Source organism: Pongo pygmaeus, chromosome 20, assembly GCF_028885625.2.
Source record: "Pongo pygmaeus isolate AG05252 chromosome 20, NHGRI_mPonPyg2-v2.0_pri, whole genome shotgun sequence".
Lineage (NCBI taxonomy): Eukaryota > Metazoa > Chordata > Mammalia > Primates > Hominidae > Pongo > Pongo pygmaeus.
In genome coordinates, this window is record NC_072393.2 from 15,566,903 (window position 1) to 15,587,448 (window position 20,546).

The window sequence follows — 20,546 nt, forward strand, 5'->3', positions numbered from 1 at the left end:
AGAAATTTCTCTCTTCCCTGGAAAGAGCAATATGGCTCTTTCCAACACAGAGAGAAGGCTGGAGCTGTGTGAGGTAGGGAAGAGAGGTTGTACTGGGTGCCATGTGGAGCATGTAGATGAAACTGATGCCCAGAGAAAGCTGTAGAGATGAAGAGAAACTGAGCCATTGATGACCACATTTGAGCCACTAAATCAATTCTCCCCTGAAGTTGGTCCTTTTAATTTATATGAGCTAATAAACCCCTTTCTTGTTTAAGCCAGTAGACTTTTGTGTCATTTGCAACCAGGAGCACTCCAACTGACAGAATCAACGAATATTAAATCCTATCCTCCTTTCCTGAAGACACCAGCGTAAACAGAACCTCGTCTTGGAGCACGATTTGTTGCAAGAAACAGAAACCCACTAAAGCTGGCACAAGTAAAGAAGTATTTATTACATGGGTCCAAAACCCAAAGGAGCATGAGGTAAAAGTGAAATTCATGCAGAACCATGATCAAACACTTAGAAAGCAATTAATAAATACCTGTTGATCTCAATGGAATGAACACTCAATTAATTGGAATTGATACTGCACTGGGAGCCGAGATAACCCTCCCCAGCCCTCAAGGAGCCATTTGAGCTCTCATTTCTGATTCTCTCTGAATATTAGCTTCATTCTTCTGCCCTGTTTGCTCATCTCTTTGCCCACCACCTCGAATTGGCCACTGATATTTCTAAATCTGATTGTGACCTTAAGAGCTCCACCAACTGACAACTTTCTTAGCCTCTCCATTAAAGAAAGTTCTTGAGCAAAAGAATCTGATTGGCTCAGCTTAAGCCAGGTGACAACCACTAATCCAATCGGTAGTCATCTGCCAAAAGAGGAAGCATAAGTAGACTGGCAAGTCAAATGTATTTACCCCAAGATGGGAGCTCAAGTTAGCCCTGGGTGGGGGAGATAGATGTCCCACTGCCACCACTCCCCACCTTACCTAGACACAGACCGACAACACTGAGTGTTAACTATTCCTTTATTAGGTGGTGAGGGGAGTGGGGGGCTGTACAATGCAGGGCTTGGGAATTCAGCTACACAGGGATTTTGACCAGAAGCCATATTACAAAAATAGCCTAAAAATACCTCTATTCTGCCATGAGGCTGGGCCAGAAGATTACCAGGAGGAGGAAGTACCACTCAGGCAGCTCCTCTTCTTGTAGTCCCGCATTTACGGGGACACAAAGGAAGGCATACATCTCCCTGGCTCCCATTTCCCACCAGCAGCCCCCTAGTTCCCAAAGGGAGGTGGCCAAGGGTGGGGCTGGGGCAGAGGGAGTTGGCAGTGGGCCCTTCCCCAGCAAGGCTATGGAACATGTCCCATCTGGAATGCAGTGAAGTGAGGGAGGTGGGGTGGGGAGGAGGCTCCCAACACTCCCCCGACCCCTGGCCCCAGTGGGTGTGCCCAAGGGTGCCTACTTGGTACATACCTGGGTTGTGTACTCGGTACACGGGATCCCAGTCATGCCTGTGTACTAGGTACACAGAATCCAGCTTGGCCGAATGGGCCCACAGACTCAGCCCCACGGGGGCACTGGGGGGTTCACGGGGGAGGGAGCATCTCCATATATATATTTTGTAAAAAATAATAATAATAAGTTTGTTTAAATGAATTTGTTTCTATACAAAATGTAAAAAAAAAAAAAAAGAAAAAGAAAAAGAAAAATAATAATAATTCATTCATGTCAGAGTGTAAGGAAATGAGAGGCCAGAAGGAGAGAGAAAGGAATGAGGGAAGAGAGAAGTGGGGAAGAAGGAGGTCCCAGACTCTTCACAAGACTGAGAGGGTGGGTGGTAGCCCCCACCCATTATAAATAAAGGAAGACTGAAGCCCTGGGCTGACAACCTATCTTGGTCACACTGCAAGGCAAGGATGCAGGAGGGTTGGTGGAAAGAGGAGAGGATGAAAAAGACTAAAAGGAAGGAAGAGACAGAGAAAGAAAGGAGGCAGGACGGGGGTCTCTTTAGGCCCCCAAGATCTAAGAACTGACGAGCATCTCAGGCCAACACTTGCCTCTTGGGGGTAACTTCCGGCTGGGGCCCCAGCTGGGTCTGGGCCTGAGCAAGGGAGCTGGGAACAGACAAGGGAAGTGGCTGGGCAGGCAGTGCCCCAGTGGTGGTGGCCATGGCCCCGGTGGCAGTGGCCGGGCTGGGCGTGGATTCGGACCAGTCTGAGAGGGAGGGAGGCGAGGGGCTGGCCCAGTGCTCAGGGGATTCGGGGGATGGGGTCAGGTAAGGGTGCTCACTGGGAACCCGCAGGAAGCGGGCCTTTGGGGGGCTGCTATGTGCCCCAGCCGCCGGGTACTCCTCGCCATGTCCTGGGACTGCCAGGTAAGGCGGGGGCCGCTCCTGCGGGGAGACAGGGGTCCCTGGGTTGAGCAGCTGGGGTCCTGGTGCCAGTGGCAGCAGGAACGAGGGGCCTGGAGGGGCAGGTGGGGGCAGCCGGGCCCAATCGAGGGGGACAGCCACAGGGTTCAGCAGGCCCAGGCTGAGTACACACCCTCCAGGGGGCTGGCGCCCTAGACCCGCCCGGCCTGGGCCACCAAGCTGCGCCAGAGACACTGCAGTGGCAGTGGCAGCTGCATAGGGCCCCTCAAGGGGGAAGCCACCAGGGGAAGCAGGGGGCCCACCGAAAGGCCGCGGGGAGTCCAGCGAGTCCACGGGCGACAGCGTGACCGAGCTGTCAGCCAGGGGGCCCGGGCAGGCCAGCGTCAGCTTCTTGCCCCGCCCCCGGGGCCCCTGCGGCCCCAGCCCCGCCTTCCCGGGGGGCCTCCTGCTCTTCTTGGACCCCGACTGTGCCGCTTTGAGGCCGGGGAGGAAGGCCCCTGGAGGACAGAGCAGAGGCCCCAGGCCGTGGGGACCGGGGGGGCTGCGGGGCCCACTGGGTTGATCCAGCAAGCGCACGATGTCCTGGTGCAGTCTCTCCTGGGCTACGTCCCGCGGCAGCCTGTCCAGGTGGTCGGTGATCTCACGGTTGGCAAAGTGGTCCAACAGCAGCTTGGCAGCCTCATAGCTGCCCTCGCGGGCGGCCAGGAACAGGGGGGTCTCCTCCTGGGGGGCCAGAACCCACAGAGGTCAGCGAAACCCCAGCTAACAGTAGCAAAGTCTTCCAGCCTCTTGGGGGAGCCCGAGAGCTATGAGTTTGTACACTGGAGCTTGACAGACCTGGGTTAACTCCCAGCTGTGCTGGGGGAGCCTGGACAAGTTCTTTCCTCTAAACCACATTCATCCATAACTACTAAGTGCCAGAGGTCAAGGCCAGGACTAGAGTGAGTTAAGCGAGGTACTCACCTTAGGCATAACTTTTTTTTTCTTGTCTTTTTTTTTTTTTTTTTTTTTTTTGACAGAGTCTCGCTGTGTCACCCAGGCTGGAGTGCAGTGAGTGGCGCCATCTCAGTTCACTGCAACCTCAGCCTTCCGGGTTCAAGCGATTCTCCCGCCTCAGCCTCCTGAGCAGCTGGGGTTACAGGTGTGCACCACTACGCCCAGCTAATTTTTGTATTTTTAATAGAGACAGGGTTTTACTACGTTGGCCAGGCTGGTCTCCAACTCCTGACCTCAAGTAATCCACCCATCTCGACCTCCCAAAGTGCTGGGATTATAGGCGTGAACCACCACACTGAGCCATTAGGCACAAAATTTAAGGGGCCCCCAAAAACTTTAGTCACCAAAGTAAATTATATTTTAATGCAATGTTTGGGGTTTTGTTTTGTTTTGTTTTTTGAGACAGAGTCTCACGCTGTTGCCCAGGCTGGAATGCAATGGCGCCGTGCCACTGCTGACCCCCACTGGACCAAGGGCTGGGGCTCACCTTGGTATCTTGCATGTCCTTATTGGCTCCATTTTTGAGCAGGGCCAAAGTGGCTTCCACGTTGTTCACGGCCGCAGCCCAGTGTAAGGCTGATTTCCCTGGAGGGTGAAGGGGAGAAAGGTCAGGACCAGGCTCCTGTCCTGGGGCCCCCATGTCAGGGAGGCAGAAATTGTCTAGAATGTGGCCTAGGGGTAGAGGAGGCAGTCCTGCCATGAATATCCAAGTACTTGTGTCTGGATCCAGGTGTGTGCAAATCTGCAAAATGACTCTGTGCAATGGGGAAGCACTCTGTGTCTGTGTGTGTGTGTGTGCATGCATGTGCGTGACTGTCTATACACACGAGGTGCTGTGTGGACCTCCTTCAGTTGAACCTAGGGTTGTGACATCCAATACAGTAGTCAGTCACATGTGGTTTTTATTTATCCATTTATTTATTTTTGAGGTAGTGTCTTGTTCTGTCACCCAGGCTGGAGTCCATTGGCACAATCTCAGTTCACTGCAACCTCTACCTCCTGGGCTCAAGCGATTTTCCTGCCTCAGCCTCCCTAGTAGCTGGGACTACAGGCATGTACCACCACACCCAGCTGATTTTTTCTATTTTTGATAGAGATAGAGTTCCACTATGTTGCCCAAACTGGTCTCAAACTCCTAAGCTCAAGTGATCCACCAGCCTTGGCCTCCCAAAGTGTTGGGATTACAGGCGTGAGCCACCGTGCCCAACCCACATGCGGTTCTTTAGATTTAAATTTAATAAAATAGGTGCCAGGACCATTCAACGGGGAAAGAATGGTCTTCTCAACTAATGGTGCTGGAACAACTGAATATTCACATTCAAAGAATGAAGCTGGACCCCTACCTCACACTTTATACAAACATTGACTCAAAATGGATCAGAAACCTAAATATAAGAGCTCCAACTATAGAACTAAACATCTAGAAGAAAACATAAATCTTCATGACCTTGAATTAGGCCAAGATTCTTAAATGTGACACCAAAACCACAAATAACAATAACAACTACAAAACAGATAAATTGGACATGATCAAAATTGAAACTTTTGGCCAGGCACAGTGGCTCACGCCTATAATCTCAACACTCTGGGAGGCCAAGGTGGGAGCATTGCTTAAGGCCAGGAGTTTGAGATCAGCCTGGGCAACAAAGTGAGACCCCATTTCCACAAAAAATTTAAGAATTACCCAGGTGTGCTGGCACACACCTGTAATACCAGCTATTCAGGAGGGTGGGATGGGAGGATCACTTGAGCCTGGGAGTTTGAGGCTGCAGCGAGCCGTAATCATGCCACTGCACTCCAGCCTGAGTGACAGAGTGATACCCTACTGTCTAAAAATTAAAGAAAGAAAAAAAAAGTGGTCCATCGATACAATGGATTATTATTCAGCTGAACTATGCTACAACATGGGTGAACCTTGAGAACATAATGCTAACTGAAAAAAAGGCAGACAAAAAAGACCACGTATCATGTGATTACATTTATATGAAATTTCCAGAACAGGCAAATCCATGGAGACAAAAAGCAAATCAGTGGTTGCACAGGGCTGGACAGATGAGGGGTTTGGCAGATGATGGCCAAGTGGTGAGAATTTCTTTTTCAGGTGACGAAATGTTCTAAAATTGATTGTGGTAATAGTTGTATGACTCTGATTATACTAAGAGCCATTGAATTGTACACTTTAAATGGGTGAATTGTATGGCATGTTAATTATATCTCAATAAAGCAGTTTTTTGTGTTTTGTTTTTTGTTTTTAAAAAAAAGGATGGACTCAGTGGCTCATGCCTATAACCCCAGCACTTTGGGAGGCCAAGGCAGGTGGATCACCTGAGGTCAGGAGTTCGAGGCCAGCCTGGCCAACATTGCGAAACCCCGTCTCTACTAAAAATACAAAAAAATAGCCAGGCATGGTGGCAGGCATCTCTAGTCCCAGACACTCGGGAGGCTGAGACAGGAGAATCACTGGAACCTGGGTAGTGGAGGTTGCAGTGAGCCAAGATCACACCATTGCACTCCAGCCTGGGCAACAAGAGCGAGACTCTGTCTCAAAGAAAAAAACAAAAAAAGGGCAACATAAGGAGAAAAAAAATTAAATGAACTAAAACATTTACTTCTTCATTTGCCCCAGTCACATTTCAAGTCACCACATGTGGCCAGTGGCTACTATATTGGACAGTGCAGAGAATAATTCCATCATCACAGAAAGTCCTATTGGCCAGCCCTGCCCTAGAACTGTGGTTCTCAACCAGGAGAAACTCCCTGCCCCCTGCCCCCAGGGCATTTGGCAATGTCTGGAGACTTTTTTTTTTTTGAGATGGAGTCTGTCCCCCAGGCTGGAGTGCAGGGGCACAATCACGGCTCACAGACTCAACCTCCTGGGATCAAACGACCCTCCCACCTCAGTTTCTCAAGTAGCTAGGGCCACAGGTATGCACCACCGCACGTGGCTAATCTTTCAAAAAACTTTTGTAGAACCCACTATGTTGCCCAGTCTGGTCTCAAACTCCTGGCCTCAAGTCATCCTCCTGCCTCGGCCTCCCAAAGTGTTGGGATCACAGGCATGAGCCACCACACATGGCCTGATGTGTACGTTTATTATAATAACTTCCAGCAGGTGGAAGTAGAGTGTGTCCATCTAACAAATCAGGTGGAAATGAAGTATCTAGGGGAAAGGCACCTTTTTCTAAATCCCTGAGGCACCCTAAGGACTAGTGGTGACCCTGCATGACCCTGCAGGCTTCATGAAGCCTGGTTGTGTGTGCGGGAGCTTCAGTGATTGGGTCTCAACATGGGTATGAATTTGCACCAACATGACCCTCAGGGCCCAGGTGACACTAACCCAGCCTAGATTTGATTCCTCTGCCAACCTACCAAGCTCATCCACAGCATTGACATCAGCATGGCTGGCGATGAGCTCTTCCACCATGCCCTCTACTGCCAGGCGGGCTGCCAGGATCAGTGCCGTTGAGCCATCTGCCATGCGGGCATCCAAGTCTGTAGAGCGGTTTCGGATGAGAATCTAGGACAGAGAGTGGATGCAGCAGGAGGGGTCATGGCAGGAACAGAGGAATCAGGAGCACCCCTAAGTCTCATGAAGTCCCCAACCCCCACACCCCAACCCCTGAAATTGGTGAGGTTCAGGGAGCAGCTGCTTGACAGATACTGTATTCCCATATATCCCCATTTTCCAAATGAGAAAAAATTTGTCTGAAAGGCAGAACTGGGGCTCAAACCCAGGTAAGTCTAATGCCTGCCCCAGCTCTGAAGTCCAAAGTGTGTGCCTATCTTACCTGGAAGACACCCTGGGCATCAGCTGTGACAGCTGTGTGCAGAGGAGTGCGGCCTGAGTGGTCCTGGGCATTGGTGTCTGCCCCAGCATCCAGCAGCCGCTTGGCTGCGTCAGCACGGGCATAACGGGCAGCCAGGTGCAAAGCAGTCTCGCCAGTACGGTCAGTCCGTGCCCCAAGCTGAGCCCCCTGGCAGATCAGGTCGGAGATGATGCTAGCTGATGTGTCATCTGCCTCATCCTCTTCAGTTGGCATTGGCTCCAGGGCTCCCCCACAGAAGGAAGCCAGCATTAGTGGGGTGAAGCCATCTGCAGGGACAGGAGTGTGTCAGCAGGAAGGTAAACACAGGGCCTTTTCCAGGAAATGTTATTAAGGGCACCCCATTAGGAGCTAATGGGACACATGGAAGAACGAGGATTAGCAGATCCTCCTATCTGCACACCCACACCCAGGATGAGGATTCGTGGGCATGTGATTTATCACAGAACAACTCCTAGGGCACAGGGAACACAGGACAAGGGACTCTGGGAATCAAGCAAGTGTGCAACCTCCAGTAAATTCCCAAAGGGTTATTCCACCCTGATCCTGCAAAGGGACTCTGGAACATGTGTTGTACCCCAGAGTTCTAATCCAGCTCAAGGCAAAGAAACCATCCCCTTCATACTCCTGCACCCACTGGTTAGGAGCTGCCCCTTTCTGCCAATTCATTTGAGTATTTTAAAAGGGGTGGGGAAAAAAAAAGAGCTGCCCCCAGGAACATAAAATCCCAGGCACTTCAGGCCCCAGTAGCCAGAGGGACTTCAAAAGAGAGCTATAAGTACAGGCCATTTGGAGCAAAAGCAAAATGAAGCTAAGGCAGGAATGCCCTGAAACATAACAAAGATGGATCTAAAAGGATCAAACAACATAGTCCGCTACACTGCACACACTGTACACAAGCACTTGTCCTCATTTTTCTTAGGGAGCCACTTGCATCCAGTTCTCCATTCTCAAGCCCTGGGTAGAGACCGACCTCCCGGCTCCGCCCCCAGACCCGACCTCCGCCAGCTCAAAGACAGGTAAGTGAATCAGGCTTGGTCAATTTGCATATTCCAGCCCCCTGGTCATACTGATTGGCTCAAGGATGAGCACGTGACCCTAGTCTGTCCAATCAGAATGCATCCTGAGACTTTTGCTGCAGCATTAAGAAGGTTTTGTAAGATTGGAGTCAAAGGGTAGAGAGGGGAAAACTGAGTCCCGGATCCAAATGTGCCACTTTTAGTTAAATGAGTTGATAAATCCCTTGTTTTACTTAAGCTAGTTTGAGTTGGACCTTTGTCACTTCCAACCAAGAGTGTTGCTGAACACACACCCTTCACAGAAGCTTAGGGACTCCCCCAGTTCTCCCCAAAACACAGAGTCAGAAATAACCTCTCACAGGTAGGATGGGTGAGGGGCATCCCTTTGGGACGGGCACTGTCACTGACCTGGGCCACGCACATTGACATCCATGCCATCAGCATCTGCGTCTCCCTGTGGTGGTGTCAGTGCCATGGCTGGTGCCACGCGGATGTCAGCAGCAACCAGATGGTGTTGAGTCCACTGACGGCAATCCACAGCCTCCTCAGCCCCCATGCCCGGCTCCTCTACCTGGAGGGGCAGGCACCCGGGATCTCAGATCTCACCCTTTGGCGCTGGGGAGAGCCACTGCCAGGGATGGGGCTGGGCATTCCTACAGGTTTCTCTTTAGGAGATACACACAGAGCCCTGGAAAATCATTTACCATCTGCTTGGTTTTCTGTTTATTTGTTTTTGAGACAGAGTCTCTCTCTGTTGCCCAGGCTGGAGTGCAGTGGCATGATCTCAGCTCACTGCAACCTCTGCCTCCCGGGTTCAAGTGATTCTCCTGCCTCAGCCTCTGGAGTAGCTGGGAGTACAGGCACATGCCACCGTGTCCAGCTAATTTTTTGTATTTTTAGTAGAGAAGGGGTTTCACCATGTTGGCCAGGCTGGTCTCGAACTCCTGACCTCAGGTGATCCGCCCCCTCAGCCTCCCAAAGTGCTGGGATTAACAGGAAATCAATGTGTGCCACAGCCCAAGGAGCTAATAAAAGGAAGATACAAGATTTCTTTTTTTTTTTTTTGGTCTTTTAAAGTAATAAATGGCTTTAATTATTTATGTATATATTTTTTAGAGACTGAGTCTCACTGTGTCACTCAAGCTGGAGTGCAGTGGTGCAATCATACCTCACTGCAGCCTCAACTTCCTGGGCTCAAATGATCCTCCCACCTCAGCAGCCCGAGTAGCTGGGACTATAAGCACACAGTATAAGCAGCTTAGGATAGCATCTGATCCAGGTTCAAGTTCCAACCCCACCCCTTAGTAGCTGGAAGGCTCTGGGCAGATCACACTGAAGCTCTGAGCTTCTCATTGGCAAAATCAGGATGACGCAGCCATTCCACCATGCTAAGATACCACCACAATTACACTGGGCCACCCGTTTAATACCTCTAATAGCTACTTTGGGATGGGAAAGCAGAAAGAAAATTCTGGGTTGAGCAGATTTTTTTATCTGTCCACTGTAATAGATGCCTCCACTTCACAACATCAAAATATGGACAGAGGAAGGGAGTTTGTAAATTGAAGTATATGTCAATAGCTACTTTACAGAGTCCTCAAAAAGATGAAATAAGATGTTTTATGTGCATTAGAGACATTCAGTGGGTGCCTCAGTAATGCTAGCAGGAGTCTGTATAGACTCAATTGTGCCCCCTCTAAAAATCATACACGGGCTGGGCACGGTGGCTCACGTCTGTAATCCCAGCACTTTGGGATGCCAAGGCGGGTGGGTCACTTGAGGTCTGCAGTTTGAGACCAGCCTGGCCAACATGGTGAAACCCCATCTCTGCTAAAAATACAAAAATTAGCCGGGCATGGTAGCACATGCCAATAATCAATCCCAGCTACTCGGGAGGCTGAGGCAGGAGAATCACTTGAACCTGGGAGGTGGAGGCTGCAATGAGCCAAGATCACGCCACTGCACTCCAGCTTGGGCAACAGTGTAAGACCCGGTCTCAAATAAATAAATAAATAGAAATCATACACTAAAACCCTAAATCATATATAAAACTTCCATGTGCCTGCATTTGAAGATAGGACTTTTTTTTCAGACAGGGTCTCGCTCTGTTACCCAGGCTGGAGTGAAGTGATGCAATCATAGCTCACTGCAGCCTCCAACTCCTAGACTCAAACGATCCTCCTGCCTCAGCCTCCCAAGTAGCTGAAATTACAGGTGCAAGCCACCAAGCCTGGTGAGATAGGGCCTTTAAGGAGGTAATCAAGGTTATATGAGGTTATAAATGTGGGACCCTAATCCGATAGGACTGGTATCCTTACAAGAAGAGGATGGGACGCCAAATCTCTGTCTCTCTCTCTCTCTCTCCCCTCTGTGTACATGGAGGAAAGGCCATGTGAGGCTACAGTGAGAAGGTGGCCATCTGCAAGCCAGGAAGAGAGCCCTTACCAGGAACCAGCCCTGATGGCACCTTGGGCTTGGACTTCCAACCACCAGAACCATGAAAAAATTAATTTCTGTTGTTTAGGTCACCCATGCTGTGGGACTTTTTTTTTTTTTTTGAGACGGAGTTTCGCTCTTGTTGCCCAGTCTGGAGTGCCGGGTTCAAGGGATTCTCCTGCCTCAGCCTCCCGAGTAGCTGGGATTACAGGCATCCGCCACCATGCCCAGCTAATCTTTTGTATTTTTAGTAGAGACTGGGTTTCACCATGTTGGTCAGGCTGGTCTCGAACTCCTGACCTCAGGTGATCCAACTCTGTGGGATCTTTTAATGGCAGCCAAAGCTGACTCATACTGAACCCAGGGGCATGACTCCATGAGCTCAGAACTGGCTCAGAGCACTCTCAGGCTAAGCCCATGCTAGACGAAATAGGAACTGACAGATAAGGCAGACTCATTCTCTGGGCTGGGGGCACACCTCCAGGAAGAGTGCAGGCTGGCCAGGAAGCAGGATCCTGGCTGGGGAGGGGCAGGATGGAGGGGAGGATTTTCCACCTGCCCAGAGGGACCCTTGGGGCCCCAATGGCAAATCTTCCTCCCTCTAAGGTCAAGAACCACACCAAGAAGAAACGGTTGCAAAGCTGGGACTATTCTCTGGAGCTAGGGAGGTGGGGACAGCAGTGCCACCCCCTGATTATGCCCATCATCCATTGGGGACCCCAGCCAGTACCCTGAGGGGAGGGGTCAGAGGAGGAGGCAAAGGTCAGAGAAGGGGCAGTACCTTCAACCGCTTGGCCTCTGGGCACTCTGTGTCCATCCAGTCTGTGGCCACCTCCCCCATCAGGCTCTCACCTTTGGCCATGTTCCTGGCGGACAATGGGAAGAGGGGATGTGAGAGGGGACACTAGAGGTGTCCAGCTGGGAAGGAGGATTTGGGGTGGGGTCAGAGGTCTGAGTCAGGTCAAGGCGGGGTCCAGGGTTCACAAGGTCCCCGTAGTCAGGGACAGGGAGCGAGCTGGGTTCTCACTTCATGCCCAGCGCGTCTTGGCCCACGGGTTCCCGCCGGCCCTTGTGACCAGAGGCCACGTCCTTGTGCAGTGAGAAGCCCTCGGGGAACCAGAGGGTGCTGTGCTCGCGCTTGCGCCGGGCCACCATGACACCCAGGACGAGGATGACCAGCAGCAAGACAGCGCCCGCCAGTAGCAGCGGCAGCAGCGGGACGCTGGGTTCTGGAGGCTCCAGCGGCTCCCCTAAGAGCAGCAAGCAGAGGGCGGGGCTTCAGTCGAGGGCGGGGCTTTGGCCTCGGGGCGGGGCTTCGGCTGCCCCCAGCTCCGCTCCCTCCACTCCCTCCCCAAGGCCGGGCCGCACCCCGCACGTCCCGCAGTGGGTACGGGAAGTCCAGGCGCTCCACCGCTGACAGCGCTCCCAGGTAGTCAGCGGCGCTCTGGGCATCGGGGAAGCAGTGATCATTCTCAGGCGACTGGAGGCAGAGCCGGTTGTCAATCTCCAGCATCACTACGGAGCTGCAGGGACAGCAGCGAGGGACCAGAGGGCTCAAGAATTGCCCGATGCACCCCCTGGCACCAAGCCCCACCTTCCCTCCCCAGTGCCTAGCTCTGAAGCGCCATCTCCACCCACAGGTCTCTGTGGCCCACCTGCATCCACCTGGCATCCAACCCCACTGCACCCCTAAAACGTGTCTTGCTGTGGTCAGCACTCCCCTCAGAGCCGTGAATCCAATGGATATTGTTTTTTGGTCTTGCACCCAGGCTGGAGTGCAGTGGTGCGATCTCGGCTCACTGCAACTTCCCCTCCTGGGTTCAAGTGATTCTCCTGCCTCATCCTCCCGAGTAGCTGGGATTACAGGCGTGCACCACCATGCCCAGCTAATTTTTTTGTATTTTTAGTATAGACAGGGTTTCACCACGTTGGCCAGGCTGGTCTTTTACTCCTGACCTCAAGTGATACTCCTGCCTTGGCCTCCCAAAGTGCTGGGATTACAGGCGTGAGCCGCCACTGTGCCCAGCCTGTCTTTTTTTGTTTGTTCTGTTTTGTTTTGTTTTTTGAGACAGTCTCACTCTGTCACCCAGGCTGGAGCACAGTGGCGAACTCTCAGCTCACTGTAGCCTTGACCTCCCAGCCTCAAGCAATCTTTCTACCTCATTCTCCCAAAGAGCTGGGACCACAGGCATGTGCCACCACACCCGGCTAATTTTTTTGTGGGGGGGGTGGGTGTGGGGGGATAGGGACTAGGTCTCACTACGTTGCCCAGGTTAGTCTTGAACTCCCGGGCTCAAGCAATCCTCCCACCTCAGCCTCCCAATGTGCTGAGTTTACAGGCCTGGGCCACTACACCCAGCCAATAGACATTGTTTGTTTTTTGTTTTTTGTTTTTGAGACGAAGTCTCGCTCTGTCGACAGGCTGGAGTGCAGTGGTGCCATCTCAGCTCACTGCAACCTCCGACTCCCTGGTTCAAGTGATTCTCTGCCTCAGCCTCCCGAGTAGCTGGGATTACAGGCATGCGCCACCACGCCCAGGTAATTTTTGTATTTTTAGTAGAAACGAGGTTTCACCGTGTTGGCCAGGACATTGTTTTTGTTTGTTTGTTTGTTTTGAGACAGAGTTTCACTCTTGTTGCCTAGGCTGGAGTGCAATGGTGCTATCTTGGCTCACCACAACCTCCATCTCCAGGGTTCAGGCAATTCTCCTGCCTCAGCCTCCCGAGTAGCTGGGATTACAGGCATGCGCCACCACGCCACGGTAATTTTGTATTTTTAGTATACACAGGGTTTCTCCCTGTTGGTCAGGTTGGTCTCGAACTCCTGACCTCAGGTGATCCTCCCGCCTCGACCTCCCAAAGTGCTGGGATCACAGTTGTGAGCCATCATACCCAGCCTCTTTCTCTTTTTTGAGCTAATTCCATTTGTCCAATCCTTAGGTCTCCATGTCCCCAGATTAATTCTTCTGTTCCCTTCTCTCCCCAGTCCTTTGAGTCCCTCTCATAGCTTCAATGATCATCAACACTTTTATGTCTTTCTTGTTTGTGTCTTTGGCCCCCAGGTACCTCCTTGGAGGCCTTCCCAATACTCCCAGGTCCCTCAGACTCTGCAAGCTCCAAAATGACCTGTTTTTCACTTTGTGGCCCTATCATTCAGCTAGCTTAGCCAGGGGCTGGTACATCAACCACTCTCCTTCATCCCTCTACCCCTCCCCTTCCACCACCCACATCCCAATATCTGTAAAACCCAACCCTCCTCTCTGTGTCAGAGACCCACCCCTCTCAGGTCTCTGCCCTCTCCTCAACAACAGCTAAACCTCCCTTCTTGTACCTCTACCAGGCCACTAGCAGGATACTTCTATATTTTTTCTTTTTCTTTTTTCTTTTTTTTTTTTTTTTTTGAGACAGAGTCTTGGTCTGTTGCCCGGCTGGAGGGCAGTGGCACAATCTTGGCTCACTGCAACATTCGCTTCCTGAGTTCAAGTGATTCTCATGCCTCAGCCTCCTGAGTAGCTGGAACTAAAGGCATGCACCACCACGCCTGGCTAATTTTTTGTATTTTTAGTAGAGACGGGGTTTTGCCATGTTGCCCAGGCTGGTCTCAAACTCCCGATGTCAAATGATCTGCCTGCCTCGGCCTTCCAAAGTGCTAGGATTACAGGCGTGAGCCACTGCGCCGGCCTATTTCTTTCTTCTTCCTCTTCCTCTTCCTCTTCTTCTTCGTCTTCTTTCTTCTTCTTCTTCTTTTTTTTTAAAGAGATGGGAGGCCGGGCGCGGTGGCTCACGCCTGTAATCCCAGCACTTTGGGAGGCCGAGGCAGGTGGATCACGAGGTCAGGAGATCAAGACCATCCTGGCTAACACGGTGAAACCCCGTCTCTACTAAAAATACAAAAAATTAGCCGGGCGTGGTGGTGGGCGCCTGTAGTCCCAGCTACTCGGGAGGCTGAGGCAGGAGAATGGCATGAACCCAGGAGGCGGAGCTTGCAGTAAGCCGAGATCGCACTACTGCACTCTAGCCTGGGCGACAGAGTAAGACTCCGTCTCAGAAAAAAAAAAAAAAAAGAGAGAGAGAGAGAGATGGGAGTCTTGCTATGTTGCCCAGGCTAGATTTTAATTCCTGGGCTCAAGTGATCTGGCAAGTAGCTGGGACTACAAGAATACACATTGTGCCCGGCTTTATCTTCCATGTCTTTAAGAAGAAGAAAATTAGCCCGGCGTGGTGGTGGTTGCCTGTAATCCCAGCTAGTCTGGAGGCTGAGGCAGAGAATTGTTTGAACCCGGGAGGCAGAGGTTGCAGTGAGCCGAGATCGCGCCACTGCACTCCAGCTGGGCGACAGAGACAGACTCCGTCTCAAAAAAAAAAGAAGACGAAGAAAAAAACCCTACGCATATCTTTAACCACTCTGCCAAGCCACTTAGCAATCTGCCTCCCCAGGAGCCAGCGCTAGACCTCGGCAATTCTACCCCAGAAGCACTAGCTCCATCTGGAGGCATTTTTTGCTTGTCACAGCCAGGAGGCGGTGCTCCTGACATCTGGTGGGTAAAGGCTTTAAGTGAAATGAAGCACACAAGACCTGGATCAACGGCATCTCTCCTCTCCCCGGCCACCACGGCTCTTCCAGGTGGGGTCACTCACCCGATCACCTCGGGGGCCAGCTCCCGACGGGCCCGGGATTCGGAGCCAGGACTAGGCCGGTGGTAAGGGAAGACCATGGCCTGGCCGTGCGCGTCCAGGCGGAAGCGCAGCGAGGTGCGCAGGATGGCGCTGAGCCGCTGCAGAAAGTCGGCGCTGGAACGCAGTAGCTCCTCCGGCGGCAGCAGCACCGTGAGCACCAGCACGCCGCGGGCCAGCAGGGCCGGCACCTCGCTGGCACAATCTAGCCCATCCCAGCCGCACTCCTCCGTGTTGCAGCCCTGGTCGCAGCGGCCGTCGGCAAAGTGGTCGGCGCAGTACTTCTCGTACACTGGGCTGGTGGGGAAGGGTGAGGCAGAGAGGGGCGGAGTCAGGGGTCAGAGGAGACGATCCCCCTCCATGCATGCACACCGTAGAGTACAGAGACTCCAGACAAGGCTTGCACAAGGGACTGGAATGTACGGACCCATGTCAGGCTTTCTGCAAATCTTGCTATTCACTGGATTTTTTTTTTTTTTTTTTTTTTTTTTTTTTGAGACGGAGTCTTGCTCTGTCGTCCAGGCCGGAATACAGTAGCATGATCTCTCGTCTCACCGCAGCCTCCACCTCCCCGATTCCAGCAATTTTCCCGCTTCAGCCTCCCAAGTAGCTGGGATTACAGGCATGCACCACCACGCCCATCTAATTTTTGTATTTTTAGCAGAGACAGGGTTTTACCGTGTTGGCCAGGCTGCTGTTGAACTCCTGACCTCAGGTGATCCACCCACCTCGGCCTCCCAAAGTGCTGGGATTACAGGCATAAGTCACCGCGCCCAGCCCTTGATAATATTTTTTTAAATTGATTGATTGAAATGGGGTCTTGCTCTGTTGCCCATGCTGGAGTGCAGTGGTGCGATCATAGCTCTCTGCAGTCTCAAACTCCTGGACTCAAATTATCCTCCCTCTTCAGCCTCCCAAGTAGCTAGGACTACAAGCCCACACCAGACTCCTGCCCTCACTGGCTAACTATTAATTAATCAGTAAATACTAACTGACTACCATGTGTTGGGCACTGCTGCAGGCACAAGGATAAGGCCTGGCCACAATTCCTGGTCCATGTGCAGCTGGCATTCCACTGGGTGAAGACAGATAGTAAGGGAGATACATGAGCCAAATATACAGCATCTCCATCACTCATCAATAAAATCAAAATACAGCCTGGGTGCGGTGGCTCATGCCTCTAATTCCAGCACTTTGGGAGGCCGAGGTGTACGGATCACCTGAGGTCAGGAGTTCTAGGCCAGCCTGGCCAACATGGTAAAACCCCTGTCTCTACTAAAAATACAAAAATTAGTCAGGCGTGGTGGCGGGCGCCTGTAATCCCAGCTACTCGGGAAGCTGAGGCAGGAGAATAGCTTGAACCCAGGAGGTGGAGGTTGCAGTGAGCCAAGATCACACCACTGCACTCCAGCCTGGGCAATGGGAGAGAAATCCTGTCTCAAAAAAAAAAAAAAAAATATATATATATATATATATATATACACACACACACACACACACACACACACACACACACATGCACACACATAGTGCTGGATGGAATTAAATGCTGAGCAGGAAAATAAAGCAGAGGAAGGGCTGGGGGTGACCAGGGAGGTGCTCACTGAGAAGGTAGCACCATTTCAGCAAAGACTTGAAGGAGGTGAGGGAGGAGCCACGTGGGGGAAGGGAACAGCCAGGCAGTAGGAACAGTTTGTGCAAAGGCCCTGATGTGGGATCAAGCCTGGGGTATCTGGGAAACAGCAGAGAGGCCAGGGTGGCTGGAACAGAGTGAGTGAGGGGAAAGCAGAGAAGACGAGGATGTGGAGATTAAGGGGGTGGAGGGTTCCAAGCGGACAGAGAGGTATGCAGAGGAACAGAAAGGGCAGGGTGTAGGGATGGACAGATGGACTGCCTAGGACAGACAGAGAGAGGGGCAGAGATAGTCAGGGGCACACACAGATTGCCATATAGAGAAGCAAAAAGAGTGCATGGATGGACAGATTCCACCCAAGGATGGACAAGCAGGGGTGGAGGAAGACAGTTGGGTACACAGAGGAACAAAAGCAATTTTTTTTTTTTTTTTTTTTTTTTTTTGGTGAGACAGAGATTTACTCTTGTTGTCCAGGCTGGAGTGCAATGGTATGATCTCAGCTCACCGCATCCTCCACCTCCCAGGTTCAAGCAATTCTCCTGCCTCAGCCTCCCGAGTAGCTGGGATTACAGCCATGTGCCACCACAGCCGGCTAATTTTGTATTTTTAGTAGAGACGGAGTTTCACCATATTGCCCAAGCTCGAACTCCTGACCTCAGGTGATCCGCCCTCCTCGGCCTCCCAAAGTGCTGGGATTACAGGCGTGAGCCATTGTGCCCGGCCAATAAAAGGAATTTTTAGGCCAGATATGGTGGCTCAGGCCCATAATCCCAGCACTTTGAGAGGCTAAGCTGGGTGGATCGCTTTGAGCTCAGGTGTTCAAGACTAGCCTGGACAACATGGCAAAATCCCATCTCTAAAAAAAAGCACAAAAGTTACTCGGGCATGGTGGCTCGCACCTGTGGTCCCAGCTCCTAGGGAGGCTGAGGTGTGAGGGTTACTTGAGCCCAGGAGGTAGAGATTGCAGTGAGCCAAGATCGCACCACTGCACTCCAGCCTGGGCCACAGAGCAAGACCCTGTCTAAAAAAAAAAAAGGAGCCAGGTGCGGTGGCTCACGCCTGTAATCCCAGCACTTTGGGAGGCCCAGGTGGGCGGATCACAAGGTGAGGAGTTTGCGACCAGCCTGGCCAATATGGTGAAACCCTGTCTCTACTAAAAATACAAAAAAAAAAAAAAAAAAAAAAAAAGCCAGGCGTGGTGGCAGGCACCTGTAGTCCCAGCTACTCGGAAGGCTGAGGCAGGAGAATCGCTTGAACCCGGGAGGCGGAGGTTGCAGTGAGCCGAGATGGAGCCACTGCACTCCAGCCTGGGCAAGAGATCCAGACTCTGTCTCAACAACAACAACAAAAAAGGAATTCGGCTGGGCACGGTGGCTCACTCTTGTAATCCCAGCTACTCCAGAGGCTGAGGCAGGAGAACTGCTTAAACCCGGGAGGCGGAGGTTGCAGTGAGCCGAGATCGCGCCACTGCACTCTAGCCTGGGCCACAGAGCAAGACTCCATCTCGGGAAAAAAAGAAAAAAAGAAAAAAAAAAGGAATTATTGGAAGGAGAAAAGGGCAGACAAACGGGGCAGAGAAGTGCATAGGCAGATAGAAACAGGAACAAGATAGGCAGGGCACATGGATGAACAGACAGACAGACAGACACGTGGGACACACTGATGGGCAGATAGGGTGCACAGAGAAACAGAGGGGCAAGTGGATGGGCAGGCGGAAAGAGAGGCAGGGCCCATGGACAAACAGACTGGGATGGATGCATAGACAGACGGATCGATCTGGTGGATGGGCTCACTTGCAAGTGCGCTCGCGGCCACCGGCATGGCAGTCGAAGTTGTCGTAGAGGCAGGCGGGCGAGCTGCAGGCGGGGTCGCAGCGGCTGTTGTTGAAGAGGCGCCAGCACTGCAGCGCCTCGCACTGCCGCCAGGGGTCGCCCACGCTCAGCGAGCAGTCGCCGCCGTCCCAGCCGCAGCCCGGGCTGTTGCACTCGCGGTCGCAGCGCTGGTCCCCGCGCTTGGCCTGGCAGGCGGCGCGCGGGCACCGCGGCTCCTCCGAGACCTCGGGTGCCGCGGCGGGCGCCTCGCAGCGCGGCCCGGTCCAGCCCTGCGCGCAAGCGCAGCGATAGAAGGGCGCGAGGGGCGCGGGGCGGCAGGAGCCCCCGTGGAGACAGGGGGCGGCCGCGCAGCTGGCGTTGCTGGCTCCCGGCGGCGACCCCGGGAAGCTGCGGCAGGAGGGTCCCGACAACCCTGGGGGGCAGGTGCAGCGCGGCCCGCGGGGCGTCTGCTGGCATGGGACGCCCACCGGGCACTGCAGCTCCCGGCAGGAGCGCGCCACCCGCTCGCAACGCGGACCCCAGAATGGCTGGGGGTCGGGTTTGGGGAGGGAGGAAAAAAAGTGAGGGTGGGGAGTGGAGGGAAGGAGGAGAAGAATGGAGGAGTGGGGAAAAGAAGAGTCAAGGGGAGACAGGGGGGAGAGAAGAGGTCAAGACTAAGGAAGGTTAGACCCCCCCAACCTCCCCATGTCCCACCCAACCTCTCCCCTTTCCACAGTGGAGACCCCACCTGGCAGATAAGCCCTGCCATCCCAGGAGGCCACGCCCCCCAATCACCATCCTCACCCCCTTTTCCCTTCAAACCTCCAGGAAATGTCGGGGCAGGGGGTTGTTTCTTTGTTTTTTGAGACGGAGTGTCACTCAGTTGACAGGCTGGAGTGCAATGGCGCGATGGCTCACTGCAACCTCTGCCTCCCGGGTTCGAGTGATTCTCCTGCCTCAGCCTCCCGAGTAGCTGGGATTACAGGCGGCTGCCACTACGCCCGGCTAATTTTTATATTTTTAGTAGAGACGGGGTTTCACAATGTTGCCCAGGCTGGTCTCGAACTCCTGGCCTCAAGTGATCCTCCCGCCTCGGCCTCCCAATGTGCTGGGATTACAGGTGTGAGCCACCACACCCGGCGGAAATGTCAGCATTTTCCAGAAACTCCCTTCCCTTCGATGTCTCCCCTAAAGCCACATCCTCCTCCTAGACGCCACGCCCTTACTACTCCAGAGGCCACGCCCCTACCACCTCCTCCAGAGGCCACGCCCCTACTCCTCCTCCAAAGGCCGCCACCCACACCTACCTGGGCACAGTGACAGGTGAAGGTCAACCCCCCCCCAGGACCCGGGCTAGGACGGCACTGGCCTCCATGCTGGCATGGCTGCGACTCGCAGGGGGACAGAACAGTCTGACAGCGAGGACCTGAGCGATCAGGAGCATGTAGATCAGCCACAATGGAGGAATGACAGGCGGGGTCCCAGGCCAGCCCCTTCGCCAACACTTACCTGAGAAGCCAGCATGACAAAGACAACGGAAACCTCCGCCTGGGTCCTGCAGGCAGTCCCGGGTGTGTGCTGCATGGCAGGCACCTGAGCGACACTCATTGATATCTGCCTCGCAACGCAAACCAGTGTATCCTGGGGGACAGGTGCAGCGGAAACCGCCCACCAGGTCCACGCAGGTGCCATTGTGTAGGCACCGGGGCCCTGAGTCCAGGGGGGGGCCTGGGCCGCAGTCATCCTCATTAATCTCGCAGAGCACGCCTGGGGGAAGAAACGAGGGGTGGTGAA

The 20,546-nt window shown here is 53.0% G+C and overlaps 1 protein-coding gene across 1 annotated transcript in view; it reads right to left on the bottom strand.

The window, feature by feature from the left end:
* Positions 1 to 409: 409 nt before the first annotated feature.
* NOTCH3 (notch receptor 3) overlaps positions 410 to 20,546 on the bottom strand; it is a 41,838-nt gene continuing 21,701 nt past the window's right edge. The window contains exons 22-33 of the mRNA XM_054465278.2: positions 20,262 to 20,519; positions 20,060 to 20,178; positions 18,735 to 19,300; positions 15,273 to 15,605; positions 12,004 to 12,158; positions 11,663 to 11,885; positions 11,417 to 11,501; positions 8,608 to 8,770; positions 7,145 to 7,449; positions 6,726 to 6,873; positions 3,844 to 3,941; positions 410 to 3,083 (exon numbers count right to left, since the gene is read on the bottom strand). Coding sequence (XP_054321253.2) covers positions 2,031 to 3,083; positions 3,844 to 3,941; positions 6,726 to 6,873; positions 7,145 to 7,449; positions 8,608 to 8,770; positions 11,417 to 11,501; positions 11,663 to 11,885; positions 12,004 to 12,158; positions 15,273 to 15,605; positions 18,735 to 19,300; positions 20,060 to 20,178; positions 20,262 to 20,519 — 3,506 coding nt within the window. The 3' untranslated portion in view covers positions 410 to 2,030. The remainder of the gene's footprint in view (positions 3,084 to 3,843; positions 3,942 to 6,725; positions 6,874 to 7,144; positions 7,450 to 8,607; positions 8,771 to 11,416; positions 11,502 to 11,662; positions 11,886 to 12,003; positions 12,159 to 15,272; positions 15,606 to 18,734; positions 19,301 to 20,059; positions 20,179 to 20,261; positions 20,520 to 20,546) is intronic.